The sequence below is a fragment of the Eublepharis macularius genome, chromosome 6, assembly GCF_028583425.1.
Source record: "Eublepharis macularius isolate TG4126 chromosome 6, MPM_Emac_v1.0, whole genome shotgun sequence".
NCBI lineage: Eukaryota > Metazoa > Chordata > Lepidosauria > Squamata > Eublepharidae > Eublepharis > Eublepharis macularius.
This window is the reverse complement of record NC_072795.1, coordinates 111,533,378-111,546,597: the sequence shown is the minus strand read 5'-3', so window position 1 is coordinate 111,546,597 and position 13,220 is coordinate 111,533,378. Positions and strand designations below refer to the sequence as shown.

Here is a 13,220-nt window from a genome sequence, read left to right as displayed (position 1 = left end):
CACCTGGGCATGCTGCCATTCTGCAAACCTGGATGGTCTCTGGCTTCTCACCCTCACAGTGACCTAAGCTGTTGTCACTGGACTTGCACACCACCTGACGTTGCTGGATGCCTTCTCCACAACTGACAGAGCACTAAACAAAGGAAGGAAAAAATACGACTTCAGGGATAAGAAGAGATGGCACCATCAGCTTCTGAAAAAAATAAGGCTTGATGTATAGATTTATGCAAGCCAAAACCTCTGTTCTTATTTATCATCTAAATAATAAGTAAAGCTTTCAGAAAAATCATTTGTATCTTGGAACTGGATATTATCGATATGTTGATGACACCCAGTGACATAACTCTCCACTCAAATCTCCTGGCAATGGGATAGAGGTTTTCAGCCACTTCCTGACTGCTGTTGTTAAATGGCTAAAAGTGAAAAGCTGACCCTGAGAAAATGGAAGTGATGCTGATTGGAAAGCCTGAGGTCCTAAACAGCATCATGCTCCCCACTTTAATGAGGTTCTGCTGTCCCTTGCTGACTCAGTTAAGAGGCTAGGGACCCAGCATTACTGCTAAAGAAGCAAGTAAATGCAGCTTTAAAAATGCTTTTTTCCAACTTAGTTTAGCCTGGAAGATGCCCTTGACTCAGCTGATTCAGCCACCTGGATACACTTAAGGAAGCTCTGATTCTCAAAAGCTTATGCCCTGAAAACCTTGTTGGTCTCTAAGGTGCCACAGGACTCAAATCCTGCTGTTCTACTGTAGACAAACACGGCTACCCACCTTAAACTCTACTCATCTGAACAGGGCCTTCTGCAGGTGCCACCCTGCAGATGGGCAAGATAAACAACTGCTCACATACATGCCTTCTCTGTAGCAGTTCCCATTCTGTGGAATGGCCTGCCTGAGGAGATCCAGAAAGCTCCCATGCTGTTGGCATTTCACAAACTATGTAATACAGAATTGTTCAGGAGGGCATTTTTATAAAGGAAGGTGTCATTCATAACGGGTCTAAGAAAATGCACTGTTTCTCCTGATGCAATACCATGTTCTGCATTGTTTAACACATGTTTAATATTTATACTTTGTTCAGACAACAGCTCCATTTCAAAATTCTTGAGTTTGTAGTCCTATTTCATTGCTTATTTCATCTGTCATCCTATTGATTGCCTGACTCGTTTTCAAATTCCTCTGCAACTATAAACCCTAGATTGTTATTTTTTTTTTAAATGCAGTTTAGATTTTGAGGATTCTAACAATATCTCCTGAGGAACTCAAAAGTACCTGAAATACATGGAAATACATGGAAATCTCTGGCTATAGCCTACGATTAGCAAATTCCTCTACCATCTCTAGTCACAGTTTTCTTACAATACTAGTGAGAGATCTGGTATGAATCTGACTGGGTGACCTTGGCTCAGTTGCTCACCTTCAGCCTAACCTACCTTACATAGCTGTTGTGTGGGTAAAACAGACAAGAGGACCATGTCTGCTACCCATAAATAAATTCGTTGTCCTGTGATTTTTTTGCACATGAAATGCTTTTGAATCCTTCAAGATAAAGGTGGTAATAGATGTCATAAACTAGGCTTTTCCCCAACAGCAAACCCAATTTGACTGGCTCAGTTGCATTCAGGACCAGGAGGTGACCTCACAGTGTATGTATTTGAGGCATTCGAAAACAGTAATGCTCAAAAATAAAGACAGAGCTTCAGTGCTATAAAGGAACATTAAAACAATTCAGACAATAATAAAGGAGTTTCGACAGCAGCAGACAAGAAGACTAGGTAGGCCAAAGCAAAATGCAGAATGCTACCTGTTAGGAACCAGATTTCCCTGGGACTTCCAGGGAGGGAATCCCAGAAAGAGGAAGCTTGATAAAAAAGATGTGAGCTTGTGGAGTAGGAAGCAAAAAATGACCCTACTGTGTCTTAACAAGTCTTAGGGAGTCTTAGGCATGCTGCAATGAGCAAGCAGTGCTGCCAGACCTAGAAGCTCTACAATGTGGTACAGAATTAGGAAGGGGATAGAGATGTTATTATTTTGCCTAAAGTGTGCCAAAAGTCTCAAGGCCAGTCATACTAGGCAGCCCCTTCTTACCTGAGACCAGGCCCCGGTCCGCCACTGGGCAGGACATGGGATGCGACTGCAGGGCCGGCGGGTGTCTGGTTTATCTCCTGGGCAGTATTTTGTGTGCACTGACCGGTTTGTGCCATTCTGGAGGTGCTGGATGCACTGCACCACTCTGATCTGGATTCCCAGCTTGCCACAGGACTTGCTGCAGGCTCCCCATTCCTCAGCCCCCCAGCTGCAGAGATTGATTGATCAATCCATCATTCATTCATTATAGTAACAGCAGAATAAAACACACTAAAAGCTGATGAGAGAATCATTACTCCCCTGAATTATTAGTCTGGCAATGGGAAAAAATTCATTTGCCTACCTGTACCTGGGCTAGTAGCAATTCAGACTGCATATGGGGACTCACATGAATGGATGCTCCTCTATACAACACCCCCCACCCAAAACCCTCAACAACCTGCATGTAGAAAACTAGTTATCAAGGAAGAGGATTTTAGTCTACACTTCTCCTGCCATGCCAGTTTTCTGTGTGCGGGGATTTATTTATTTGGAACAGGGAAGCAGTCAATCAAGTGCCCCTTTTGAATTGCAGTCTGAAGTGGTACAAGTTTGCCATCTCAGTGAGAATTAAGCCATTGTGGTTACAACCCTGGTAGGGGCTGTGATTTCCAAGTACAAGGCCATTGTTTATAGATTCTGTCTGGCCACCACTGAAGACCAAATGCTGAACTACAGACTTTTTCTCCGATCCAGCTTGTCTTACACTGTTAAGAATTCTGCAGTGCAATCTCCACCAGAATACAGGGTAAAAGCTCCACTGAAGTCAATAGACATAGGACTGATTTATAAACAGATCTCATTCTCCTCATCATGGAGTAAGCTTTAGCAACAATATTAGGGCCTATTTGATTGAACATGTTTAAAATATATGATTAGCCACATGCTAAATTTTCACCCCCTTGATAGTCACAAGTAAAATGGTGTTTTTTCCCCCTACAGTTTTCAAGAAAGATTGATTAACTTGCAATTTTATCATAAAGGGACATTTCAGAAGACTGCTTTACAGCATGAATATCAATGGAAAGGTGGTGGCTCTTCCTCTTCAAAAGCGATTGTATGGAGGAAGCTCCAGACATGTCAAATGGTGCAGTTTAACTTGGGAAGTGCTGGAAGATGCCATGATGGGAAGGGAGAAGAACTCACATTGGCTGAGAGCACTCTTGCATGTTACACCTCCTGCGGATTGGCTTTGGTTTCTTGCCACTGTCACAGAAGTTCCGATGCACCATTCGGTTGTCACTCTTTCTTCGGCAGCCATACTTAGTGTACTGGATTCCTGCAAAGCAACAGAAGTATCTTAGAGGAACCAACATGTTTAAAACTAGGGGAGAAAGACAGATTGGGTGTTATTCTCTCCCACCCCACATCAAGCAGGATTAACTAGATCAGAATCTGTGATTCTAATTAACTGTCAGCGATGGCTATTGTGAGTGGATTTACCTGTAAACAACCTCACCGCGAAAAAAAAAATCGGGGGTCAGGACACATTGAGATAGTTTGTCACTTTTAAATGAAGAATTCCATTTCAATCAATCAACAAAAGAAAGTCCATTTCCAGGGGAAAATCAAGCTATAATCATGGAATATATTATGAACTGAACCAACTGTTCCCAGAAAATATCCCCAGAAATGAAAATGAATATAGCTACATCCTGAGAGCTAGTGTGGCACGGTGAGTCAAATCCCCACTCTGCCATGGAGACTTGTTAGGTTACCTTAGCCTAACCTAACCCACAGGATTGTTGTTAGGCTAAAATAGAGGAGAGGAGAATGATATAAGCTGCTTTGGGTTGTGGAGAAAGGCAGAGTAAATCAATGAAGTAAATAAAGTAAGGAGAAAAATCCTGAGTCGGCAAATTCTGACTTGACTTTTCAGAGCCCACTTCATCCCATTTAAATGCTTTGATTTATTCAAAATTTACAGTTTCACAGACTTCCTAATGTGTGCCATATGGAATTGCTCTTTTACTTAAATTTTGAATACGTTTTCTTTGAAAAACATTAGATCACTTTGCAACCAGGAGCAGTGCTGAAACGGCGGGCTGATTTTGTTTTGTCATTTTGTTTTATCACATCGAAAGAAACTACCCAGCATAGATACATGGAAGCCTAATATCCTGCCTCACAACTTTTCCTGCCTGTTCCCCCGACCCATCCTATGAACATTTATTATTTATTGGCTATATTTATATATTATCTTTTTCTCAAGACACCCATATTAAAACTGAAAAGACAAAATAGTAAACAGTAGAAATTCTCTCAGATGATGGCTTTCTTCTCAAGAGTTGATAGTATGAACTTGCTGATCGTTTATCAGTGCACAGGTCTTGAAGGAGCCCCACAGAAGGTGGAGGAACGTTTTCCTCAGTTGGTTCCTCTCAAACCCTTGAGGACTTCCCTCCTCTTGCTCCCCTCTCCAGTCACCGGTCTTGAATTAGCCTCATGGAGGTGGGAGAGGGAGTGCCTCGGATGATTTATTTTCAGACCCTTCAGAAGCAGGGGGCATGAGCTTGTGTCTTGGGATTCTCTTCTTCTGCCTTCCCACCATGGCACACAGGTTACCAGAACCATTTTGCCAGGTCAGGCATATAGGGACCTTAATTGCACAGATGGAACACCATGAGCAGTGGCATTGTTAAGAGGTTGTACCTGATGCCATGCCCTGCTCTGCAGAAACAATGCCTTACAAGTATGAGCCGTAAGTGGGCCAGAATTCAAAACTCCAGAAGAGAGGAAGCTTTATGTACTTCTAGGGCTTCCCTGGTTTACTTTATCATGCAATACCTTATGACAGTCAAAACACCATTGCATTTTAAACACACTTATTTTGGTTTAACTTAAATCTTCAATAAGGTAAACCAAGTATTGTTCCTAGAATGGAATGAGAATTTTCACACACATTTGCATTGATGAATTAAGGGCAGATAACAGCCAGATGAAATTCTGTAACACACAGGTACTATATGACTATGAAAGTCATTCTCAGTTTATTCATAGATCCAGAGGAGTTAGCCGTGTTAGTGTGTAGTAGCAAAATCGAAAAGAGTCCAGTAGCACCTTCAAGACTAACCAATTTTACTGTAGCATAAGCTTTCAAGAATCATAGTTCCCTTCGTCAGATGCGTGGAGGGTAAGAAGTTTCTGACCAGTTTCTTCTTACCCTCCACGCATCTGATGAAGAGAACTGTGATTCTCGAAAGCTTATGCTACAGTAAAGTTGGTTAGTCTTAAAGGTGCTTACTGGACTCTTTTCAGTTTATTCAAAATCCTACAATCAAGAACTTGTTCCCTTATCCATGCTCATCATTTAGTGGCGGTGTCAGGCAATGACTTGCATATATGAATCAGCTATCACAAATTGAATTATTTCTTCACATAGCCCCAAATATAATTTTTTTTTCAACACAACCAGTTCACACAGTTATTTGCCATCAATTCGTAAGCCACCCTGATATACAGGCTTGAGCGAACCAATCCTATGTGTACAGTCTGCACGTGGGAGGCACTGCCAAGCCTTCAAAAGGCTTTTGACAAGCTACCTCACCAAAGACTCATGAATAATCTCAGCAGCCTTTTTTCTTATGGACTAAAAGTGGATTAAATGACAGGAAGCGAAGAGTAGGAATAAGCAGACAGTTCTCACAGTGGAACAGTGGGTCCCACAAGGATTGTTATTGTGACCAGTGCTATTTAATTTGTTCATTAATTATTTGGAATTGGGGGTAAGCAGTGGAGTAGCCAACTTTACCGATGATATCAAATTATTCAGGATGGTGAAAACCAAACTGAAGTGTGAAGAGCTACAAGACAATATCTGTAAAATGAGTGAGTGAGCAACAACATGGCAAATGAAGGTAACTGATAAACATTGGAACAAAAATTCCTAATATATGCTGAAGTGTCTGAACTGGCTGAGGCTGAAACTGAAAGATCTTAGGGTTGTTGTAGAAAGCCTGAGGAAAATGTTGACTCTGTGCAGCTGCAGTGAAAAAGGCAAGCTCTGGACTGAGGATTATTAGAAAAAGGATTGAAAATAAAATAGCCAAAATTGTAATGCCTTTGTGTAGAGCAATGGTGCATCCTCATTTGGAATACTGTGTACAGTTCTGGTTGCAGTATCTCAAAAAGTACAGAAGAGGGCAACCACGATGAACAAGAGGTTGGAAGCACCTTTCCTATGAAGAAAGGCTAAACAGTCTGGGACTTTTCAGTCTAGAAAAGAGTTAGCTGAGGGGGGACAAGGGGCAAAAATGACCGCAAAACGGGGTTAGACAAGTTCATGGTGGAGAGGTTAGTCAGTGCTTACTAGCCATGGTGACTGAAGGGATCCTCCATGTTCAGAGGCAGCAAACCTCTGTGTCTGGGATCTGAGGCCCAGCCCCCGGACTTACCGGGAGGAGGGGACGGGAGACAGCTGGGAGACAGCTACCCAGCTGCCCCAGCTGGCACCCCAGTCCAACACCTGACAGCAACGGGGGAGGGAGAGAAGCGCCAAAGCCTCAGAGGGTCAGACAGAGCAGGTGGAAGCCAGCTAGCCCCACCCTCCGGTGGGAGCCTAGAAGCCCAGACAGGGGGAATGAGGACAGCCAGGAGGGGACCCCACTGGTGGGGGAGGGCACAAGACGAAGGAATGGCCAGCCAGCAGCAAGCCAGCTGGCAACCTTACCTGTAGTGGAGGGAAGGCAGCACAGGACCACGCCTCAACCTGCAGACAGACTAGAAGGAGCTAACAAGAGCCAGATGAGGCTGGGAGCAAGGCAGCCCCAGGTGGGGCTGCCTGAGGCATTCAGCAGAGGAAGCCCAGCAGCTAGCAAAGAAGACGCAGGTGTGGCTGCTCAGAGCAGCCAAAGAAGCAACCACAAGTGTGACTGCCTAGAACAGCCAGGGCCATGGCTAGAGGACTGAGGGGGGCGTGGTTGGCAGATGGAGCTGGAAATGGGAGAAGGGATATAAGGGAAGTTCTCTCCCAAGGTGGGGTGACGAGTTAGGAGCAGGAAGAGGGAGGATGGTGTGGATTGTGTAGGAGCATGATGGAGTTTGGTAGAGTGAGAGAGGAGCTGGAAAGAGGAAGTGTGTGGAAGATGGAGAAGAGAAGGAAGATCGAGCCTGGAGGAGCCCAGGAGGCCAAAGGCTGTGGAAGGCAAGAAGTAAGGGGAGGCAGTCAAGACTCTGTATGGTTGAGCAGGCCTGTGAGTGGACTGAGGGGGAGCGAGGGTGATGTATACCCCCCCTCCTTCCACAGAGCAAGAACCTGAGTTGTCCCTGACAACCTCCCAGAGCCAAGATCAGGCATGCCGGCCCCGGCCTAGCAGCGCCCAAGGCAGAATCTGACAAATCTGAATACCAGTGCTGGGAGGCAGCATGAGGGAAGGCCTTGGAACCTATACCCCATCTATTAGCCCTCCAGGTCAACTGTTCAGCTGCTGTGTAAAACTGGATGCTGGACTTGAGGGATCATTAGTCTGATCCGGTAGGGCTCTTCTTATGTCCTTATACCAGGAAGAGAAGAACAGAAAATACCTCCACCACAAGCTTTTGAACACTGAGACCAGCTCTTCAGAGCCCACTCATAGGTGTCCATTTCTTCAAGTAGGACATTGTTGTTTCCAATGACAGGGAGGAGATCTTCATGTATGATGTACTTGTACATGAGGCTGCTCTTAGAATCCTCCTCTTGTGGGACAACCTAGAAGCAGAGGGGGCGGAAAAAGGAAACTGCAATAAGAAAGTTCTGTCGTCTCTTCACACAAATATATTAATGCACATGCACCCGGGCAGCTCACCAGAGAGTTGCTATGTCCAGAGATCCAGGCACAGCTCCAGAAGCAAATTTAAAGGGCAACATTTCAGGAAATTTTAAATGCCAGCAGGAACTTTAAAAGGATACAAGTATGGTTCAGAGATCAGAGAGGGAAATTAGGAGACAGGCATATGCTTGTACATTCTACAAAACTTTTCACAGAGAAACAGGCCTGTAGGCCTCTGTTTTATGTGCTCATGCATGTGAACCCAGGACATCTCTCTGGAACTCACCAGAACACTGACGGCTTCATGCAAGGGGCCGCTGGTTTTCAAGCTTTCCTTGCCGTTTTCAACAGTGTATTCCCATTCCAAGCCCATCTCTATGAAGGTGTTGCTATTGACACTTTTGCCCTTGGGATTCAGGATGAAATTGCCAGAGGCCTGGTTCTTAACAGCTGGGGAAAGACGTTCATGTGGGTAATTTCCTCTCAATCAGCATGCTTTACTTACAGCACAGGAAGCGGCAATCAAAAAGTCAAGACGGATTACCCAGTGTTGTTTCAGCTCTTTAACCTCATTTGATACCATGTCCATTTGTGCCCCTCTCTATGGTTTCTAGGAGCCAGAATGCTGCCTTCTCTTCCCTCCTTATCTATGAGGGCTAGCATAGTGGAGTGCCTAACAGCCTGCACTACAAACTAGGAAATCCCAGGTTCAAATCTCATGTCCCCCAACTCACTGGGTAACCTTAGGCTAGCTCTCAGCCTCAGTCCACCATTGGCGATATAGAGACAATCAGGTTGGCTTACATAACAATGGTGTTGCAATGACAACAGAAACAACAGCAGACTCCACAGACTTATGGAGGACAGATCCATCAATGGTTATTAGCCACAACGACTCAGTGGAACCTCCATGTCCACAGGCAGTATTCTCTGAATACTGCCATGAGGTCAGTAGGTGACCATGGGTAAGCCACTCCTCTCAGCCCCGGCTCCCCAGCTGTATTGTGGGGATAATAACAACACTAACTTGTTCACTGCTCTGGGTGAGGCACTAATCTGTCTAGAAGAGCAGTACATAAGTGCAGTTACTGCTATTGCTGCTGCTGCTGCTGCTGCTGCTGCTAGTAGTAGTAGTGTCAGAAAACCCTGCAGTAGTAGTAGTGTCAGAAAACCCTGCTGGTAGACCTTCTGGTGACATTGGATGGCCGCTGTTTGAAATAGGACGCTTTTATATTCTTAATTCCTGTAAAGCACTTTAAAGTTGGTAGTGGTGATGCTTAACCATTATGTAGTGCTTTAACATTACATAAAGCTCTACATAAAAGTAAGCATTACTGCTATTGTCAAAGCAACTCAAAGGTACAAGAGTGCTGCACAGGAGCTGGAGGAAAAATAACTTTGTACCAGGATCAGGACCCAGGGCTGGCACAAAAGCTGTTTTTCTGCAACAAAAACAGAACTTGGATCCTAGACCCTAAGGCTCAATCCAGATGTCAGGGCCAAACTGGAGTTTGATTGCTATAAGCACAACCCTGGTTAACTATCAGGCTCCAGTGCTCTCTCCTCCCCCTGTGCATCACACCAAGACTGAAGAGGAAAATCCTTAACTAATTCACATTTGAATATGGGCACTTTAACAAATTAAGGTTGGTTTCTTTCCCAGTCACCAGTATTATAAACTAGAATTAAATAGTGGTTATGTGGAAAAGCACAAACTTCAGTTTGTTAAGACACTCATGTTTGAACATCACAACAAACTAGACTTAGCTGAAAACCTTCCTCTTCAACCTTGGCACCCCCCATGCAAAAGGTGGAGTTGGGGGAGATCATGCAAGCTTGACAATTAACAGACTCAAGATTGTTTGAGATTCTCGAATTAAGCCTGACATTCTGCCTCAACTCAGAGCAGAACTACAAGTGACAAAAGGCACAGGTTGGACACTTGTCAGCTTCCCTCAAGTTTTGATGGGAAATGTAGGCATCCCGGTCTTGTAGCTTGGCTCTCTGACTGCTGTCCAATGGACTTTTCAACTGTCACTTGTCTAACATTCCGCCCAGCTGCCTACATTTCCCATCAAAACTTGAGGGAAGCTGACAAGTGTCCAATCCGTGCCTTTTGTCACTTGTAGTTCCGCTCTTAATGTCTCAAAGAAACATGTTAACAAGGAAAATACTAATTGTGAGGTCTTCCATTTGTTCAGTTAATTCCAACATTGGGTTTGCCCGTAACTGAGTGCAGCCTCCTGATTTTAGAATGATTTTGAATGGACTCTCCCCTAAGTTTCACATTGTTATTTCACATTGTCACAGTACTGAAGTTCAAAAGGGATTTGTATGATGATTTGGGTTGCCCCAGACTGTCTCTGTGTTACCCATGCGTCTCTAGAAGATGAGTTCGAGGAAGCTTCAGCTGGCTGGTATTTTCATCTGCAGCTACAGATCCAAGGGAGTTCTGCCAATTTTGTACCTTCTTGTCTTTTAGGAGACAGTTTTACTTTGCTTTTAAATTAATTTTAATACATTTTAAAATTACATTTCAAGTGGCCTTGGAGGCTGTCTGATTTTATTGCTGCTTATTCTTTATTTGTTGATTGTTGATTTTTTAAATTAAATAGTTGCTGCTGCTTTTTGTTTGAGATAGTTTTAAATTGTGATTTTAAATGGGATGCATAGTTAAAGTGATTTATCTGCCTTTGGCTGGAAAGCAAGGAAAATACATTACAAATAAGTAAATAAAAATCTTGAACAGTCTTCTACAGTATGAGAGAGAAAAAAACTTCTCTCTCTCAAAAGAGGAAAGAAAACTGATCTTATTATACATGCAAATACCTTCCATCCTTCCCACATTCTCCTATGCGCTGGAGTGACCAAGAAACAGTAGCTAGAGTTGGCTGAAGCAGATAGCAACAGGCCTCGTCACCCCAACAGTGTCCCTGATTGAGATGGTGGAGAGTGCCCTCAAGTTATAGCTGCCTGACTACCATTCACTCCTGTGGGGGAAATAGTAAAGCGCTGTGCTTGGGGAACGATTGTCGTGACAGCAAAACTGTGCAGCGAATTGCACACTTACACTCTGCCCAAGGGGCCTTGCAGGATATAAGCCTTCTCTCTTTGTATACCCTATCAATTAGTATGGCAAATGTATTGCTACAATTTAATAAAAGCATTCTTTTAAACTGGGAGTTTTGGAGATAAGTTTCTTCTTCACCCCCTAAGAAAACTGAAATTCCCTCTCTTCCCCTGGCCTATTGTTCCAAGTGCCCTCTGGTATTTCAATTTGCTTTTCATTCTTCTTGGCTTGTTTATACCACTGACATACCAAGTCCTGCCTGGTATTCCACATCGTCCTCTGATTGGAAAGAAAACACACACACTCCCCCCCCATACATAGGAAAGAGAGATTTGACTTTGTACAGCACATAGAAGAGCAGTGTATAAACACTCTAAGGATCACACAGCATCTCCTATATTTCTACTTGCCAATTTAATTGGGAACTTTCATCTGTATATCATGTTGTGCAAAGACTGTGGTATAGAATAAATGATAATCCATACCTAGCACTGATCATATGCAGTAACTGACCACTGTATTTAGCTGAAGCTTCAAATCTTATGTTTTATAGATTAACTTTAGTGCAATGTCAAAACATTGCATCTTAATGTTTTGATTACAGTACAGAATATTTTAAAGAGTTTACTCACATGTATGTATCCTCCCATTTATACACACCTGCATGAATCAATCCTGCACTGCTTATTTAAGCTATGGAAATAATTGTATATAACTGGCACAGGACAAGAAATACAGAAAAATCACGACAAACTTACGATATTTGTCAATAACTACTAAAATATTTAACAAGGACTGATCTAACTCCCAAAGAGCTTACTGAAAAATAAAATCCAGTCAAAATTAACAGTCAACAGAAGAGTTACATATCTCTCTTTTAATCAATGAAAATGGAGCTTTAAAATGCTTAATGTTGGTTGTATGTTTTCAACAAGCACATTTTTCAACAAGTTCTTTTTAAGAATTAAGCAGTAAAATGTCCCTTTGGATAAAAAGTGCTAGGCAGGATTTTCTCTCTGTTTACGTATGTCCGTGGTTGGTTCTTACCAATTGTATTGGGTGCAGGCTCCACCTCTTCAATCTGAATATGCCTGGCGCCAGCTGGAATCTCAAACATTTTCAAAGCACCCACTGCAAAACGCAAAGAAAGGAAGCCATTCTCAAAATAGGTTACGCTACAGCAAGATATGAATTCCACAAAACCCTCCTATAAGACTCAGACCCTGCAGGAATATTTACTCAGAGGAAATAAAGACCAAATTTGTTTTTAAAAAGATTTTATCTCTTGGTTTTGCTGCATTTTCTGAGCCATATTTAACTTATTGTGTGTTCAGTTTCTTGGGAACATCTACTGTGCAAATCACATGAAACGAAGATGTTCCCAGTGGACTCCAATTCTACAGATCTCAGGTAGAATAAAGCAGTGAACAGTTTCCCAAGCCAACAGGCTGAGGGCCAACCATCACATTTTTATTTGTTACTGAGATTCATATTTGCATACAAAAAAGGACATACATGTTTTAATTAATAAGAATTGAATGGAAAACATGCTAAAATGGACAGCAAAAGCAGAGAATTTCATATGTTGTCTAGTCAGTATGCTGAGCCTTCTACCAACATCATATAACCTGGACAAACAGATGGATTAAATAGGTTGTTTTACACATCGCATGGTCAATGTACATCACCTCCACTTGGAGACATTAGGTTTGATTCTATGTACAACCAGTGTAAAGTATTTATCTGCACTGTTCATTTGTATCTTGTCTATCTCATGTGACATGGAGGAATTCCATTACTCTCTCCAACTCAATGACATCTTTTTAAAATTAATTGTAAATTTCTAGTCTCACCTGGCTGTTTGGGGGATTTTACCAAGGTTCCCTTTACTGTCCGGCAGTGGGAATTATCACCCCCACAAACACCGCACTTGTCTTCCTGCTTCATAGAACCAATTTCTTTGTCACAGCCAACGTGCTGTTGTTATGAAAAAGAGTAACAAAAACACAGAAATATGGTATTAAAGACATGGTTTCAAAATAGCATCTTCATCAGCAGGCTTCAAGCCGCGCTCCTGAGCAAGAGAGTAGATCTGGGTTTCAGGAGCTCTGCAGTACTCCTTTTCACACACTCTCATCAGTCATTTTTTATCAAACTGACAAGTCCTATTCCTTTTAATGATTCTCCCTAAGCTAATCACTTCAATATTTGGAAATATCTTATTTTCATTTGCTTAATCCACATTTACTATAACTGAATATACTAAAAATGCCT

General features: G+C 42.7%; 1 protein-coding gene across 2 annotated transcripts in view; it reads right to left on the bottom strand.

Moving 5' to 3' along the window:
* Positions 1-13,220, bottom strand: part of ADAMTS14 (ADAM metallopeptidase with thrombospondin type 1 motif 14) — a 95,901-nt gene that overhangs the window by 6,906 nt on the left and 75,775 nt on the right. For both annotated transcript variants that reach the window (XM_054983370.1, XM_054983371.1), the window contains exons 14-20: positions 12,800-12,923; positions 11,994-12,077; positions 8,163-8,326; positions 7,650-7,815; positions 3,273-3,405; positions 2,088-2,295; positions 4-133 (exon numbers count right to left, since the gene is read on the bottom strand). In XM_054983370.1, coding sequence (XP_054839345.1) covers positions 4-133; positions 2,088-2,295; positions 3,273-3,405; positions 7,650-7,815; positions 8,163-8,326; positions 11,994-12,077; positions 12,800-12,923 — 1,009 coding nt within the window. The remainder of the gene's footprint in view (positions 1-3; positions 134-2,087; positions 2,296-3,272; positions 3,406-7,649; positions 7,816-8,162; positions 8,327-11,993; positions 12,078-12,799; positions 12,924-13,220) is intronic.